Here is a 3,350-nt window from a genome sequence, read left to right on the forward strand (position 1 = left end):
ACAGCGTAATCGCTCCTATGGATGCTAAGTGTCTTCTAGCAATAGGCAATGACATTAACAGTCAGAATATGAACACACTGGAAAAACTATAGGTAAACTGGGTTCAGAAAGAGTACTCATGGGAGTTCTTAAAGAGATCTGAAAGACCAGGGTCTATGATCAGTGAGGATGGCATCATCACTGCAGGGAATGAAATGAGGTCCTAGCTAAACCAGAACTAGAATAATGACACGTATATGCTCCTATCATCAAAACATAAAGGCACACGCTTCCATTATCACGCTTCCATCAAATTCATCAACCTGGAACAGAGAAAACATCTGCTAAGTTGCAGGGGAAGGTTTTGGGTTCGAGAGATCCGTGAAATTGTGAAATCAGTGAGACACAAATGTATAAACATTTAAAACGTTCACCCCCATATGTGAAGATCACAAAATGGAGGAAAAGGTGAATGAAAGGCTTTAGCCATCACCACCTCTTTATCACACTGCTTCTGACATGTTTGCCCCCTTCAGAATTCATGATGTTGTGAAGCGTAGGGCTTTTTACAAGGCTTTTAGAATCATCAATGCACTTGCTTATCCACAAGTGTTTATTTTCACTTAATTGAAATACAAAAGAAGGGAATACAAAGCGCTACATTAAAAGGAGAATAAGAAGCACTGAAAGGAAAGATATATGTTAAATTCTTGAAGCTCATATAAGCCTATATAAACTTATATAGGCAAGTGGAACAAATAAATAGGATTGGCAATGATTTCCTTTTTATCTAGAAAATGTGATTATGAGTCCGGGTTGAAAAGCATTTGGATTTGTAGAAAATATAAACAGTACTCGTGTAAGTAATATTAACCTGCACTGTCGTCAGTTCCGCACAACACTCTTCACCAATCTTCCTTTATTGTGGTCCTAGTTCAGGAATTCAATGGCAATTGACATAAAATGAGACAGAATAATAAAACTTATTTCTGTTTCAAAAGAAATTAAAACAATATTCATTTACATGGCAGAATAAGTAGGTTTATATCATAATGGCATAAGTGTATACATATATCGGATACAATGTTTATTGGTTGCTTATTACGGAGTGCTTAAACTGTGTATGTGTATTTTGATGTTTGAGTATATAAGCAGGTGGATGTTTCTAGATGTGTTTTCGTATAATTGTATACCTATATGTTAGAAATGCCTTTATTAATATATATATATATATATATATATATATATATATATATATATATATATATATATATATATATATATATATATATATATATATATATATATATATATATATATATATATATATATATACATACATATATATATATATATATATATATATATATATATATATATATATATATATATATATATATATATATATATATATATATATATATATATATATATATATATATATATATATATATATATATAAAGAGGATTCTCTATAATTGATCTCCACCTAATGAAAAAAAAATTAAACACGATGTACATGACTAAAAATAAATTTATTAATTAAAAGGAAAAGTCGTGCAGGTAAGTTCATATAAGGAAGTGGAAGATATAGAAAAAGGAAAATCAATGACTTCCTTTTTACCTACAAGAGAGAGAGAGAGAGAGAGAGAGAGAGAGAGGAGAGAGAGAGAGAGAGAGAGGAGAGAGAGAGAGAGAGAGAGAGAGAGAGAGAGAGAGAGAGAGAGAGAGAGAGAGAGAGAGAGAGAGAGAAATCACTAACAAAGTTTTCTTATCGTGACAAAAACAAAGCAAGGAGGAGCGATTTTTTTATTTGATGTATTTGTTTACATTGGTTGAACAGTCGACGACGCCTTAAAAACCGTAACCTCCATAGCCGCGAGAGTAGTAAGTAGGGGTGTGGTACTGTGAGGAGCCGCCATAAGGGTAACCCGGCTCAGCATCAGCCTCGGGCTCGGCGCTCCTCTTGTGGAGATGTGAATAGCTGTGGTAGTAAGGGCGGCTCTGGTAACCATAGCCACGGGCTCTGAAGCCAGGCTCAGCTTCGGCCTCTGGCTCGGGGTCGGCGCTCCTCTTGTGAAGATGTGAATAGCTGTGGTAGTGAGGGCGGCTCTGGTAACCATAGCCACGGGCTCTGAAGCCAGGCTCAGCTTCGGCCTCTGGCTCGGGCTCGGCGCTCCTCTTGTGGAGACGTGAATAGCTGTGGTAGTAAGGGCGTTTCTGGTAACCATAGCCATGGTTTAGGTAGCCAGGCTCAGCTTCGGCCTCTGGCTCGGGCTCGGCGCTCCTCTTGTGGAGACGTGAATAGCTGTGGTAGTAAGGGCGTTTCTGGTAACCATAGCCATGGTTTAGGTAGCCAGGCTCAGCTTCGGCCTCTGGCTCGGGCTCGGCGCTCCTCTTGTGGAGACGTGAATAGCTGTGGTAGTAAGGGCGTTTCTGGTAACCATAGCCATGGTTTAGGTAGCCAGGCTCAGCGTCAGCCTCGGGCTCGGGCTCTGCACTCCTCCCGTAGCGGTTACGACCGTAGTACCCGGGATGCACGACAACTGGGTGGTATGAGTGATGCCCTCCCACGTAGCCAGCAACAGCCTCAGGCTCGGGCTCACCGCTCACTGCTAGGAGGCAGAAGCCCGCAACAACTGCTACTACAGCCTGTCGGGAAAAGGGAAACATCAGTATTCACATGACACTCGAGCCACCAACGCTCGGGGCACAGACCAGAGGCTCATCCCTAACATCCTCAGGTAACAGATCAACATGCAAAGGTCTTTACATTCATTCCTTAAGAGGCTGATAAGTGTAAACAACCAATACTAATTTGAAGGGTAGCTATGTGCACTCACCGCGATCTTCATGTCGACCAGGTGTGGAGGACCAGCTTCGACTGTGCCCTGCTCTGCCGCCGCACTCCCTTATATACCGCGCAATGCGCACCGCCAAGGCCAACAGGCGGTTTTCTCCCTTCTTAGGCTGGTGGGGTTTTCCGCGTTAGTGACTCGTGTTATCATTTGCTACAACACTCCTACACTTCGCATCTCCGATCTCTTTCACTTTTCATGTCACTGATTACAAACACGGCACCTTCATCTCCCTCCCATCATACAGGCATCATGAAGAAACATACGAAAAAAATTAAATAAACTGTGTATGGTATGTAATGGCATAAGAATGTCTAAAGAGAGGGCAACATTACTATGAACGAAAAGAGAACAAGTATGTGAAAGTCAGGTAACCTGTTATGCAAAATAATGAAATACACATTAATATAAATATTGTCAACTTGCGTATGTTCAGTAGATATACGAAAACACTTACACTTACAAGAAGAATAAATTCACTGTGTAACAAAATTTTGCTTTAGTCTTGATCTT

The 3,350-nt window shown here is 40.3% G+C and overlaps 1 protein-coding gene across 1 annotated transcript; it reads right to left on the minus strand.

The window, feature by feature from the left end:
• Window positions 1-1,774: 1,774 nt before the first annotated feature.
• LOC135109705 (uncharacterized) lies at window positions 1,775-2,873 on the minus strand. The gene is made up of 2 exons (XM_064021272.1): window positions 2,823-2,873; window positions 1,775-2,631 (listed from the first exon to the last, which is right to left on the minus strand). The coding sequence occupies exons 1-2, from the start codon at window positions 2,832-2,834 to the stop codon at window positions 1,834-1,836; spliced, it is 810 nt and encodes a 269-aa protein (XP_063877342.1). The 5' UTR covers window positions 2,835-2,873; the 3' UTR covers window positions 1,775-1,833.
• Between the last annotated feature and the right edge of the window lie 477 nt (window positions 2,874-3,350).

Source organism: Scylla paramamosain, chromosome 19 (assembly GCF_035594125.1).
Source record: "Scylla paramamosain isolate STU-SP2022 chromosome 19, ASM3559412v1, whole genome shotgun sequence".
NCBI classification, from domain to species: domain Eukaryota; kingdom Metazoa; phylum Arthropoda; class Malacostraca; order Decapoda; family Portunidae; genus Scylla; species Scylla paramamosain.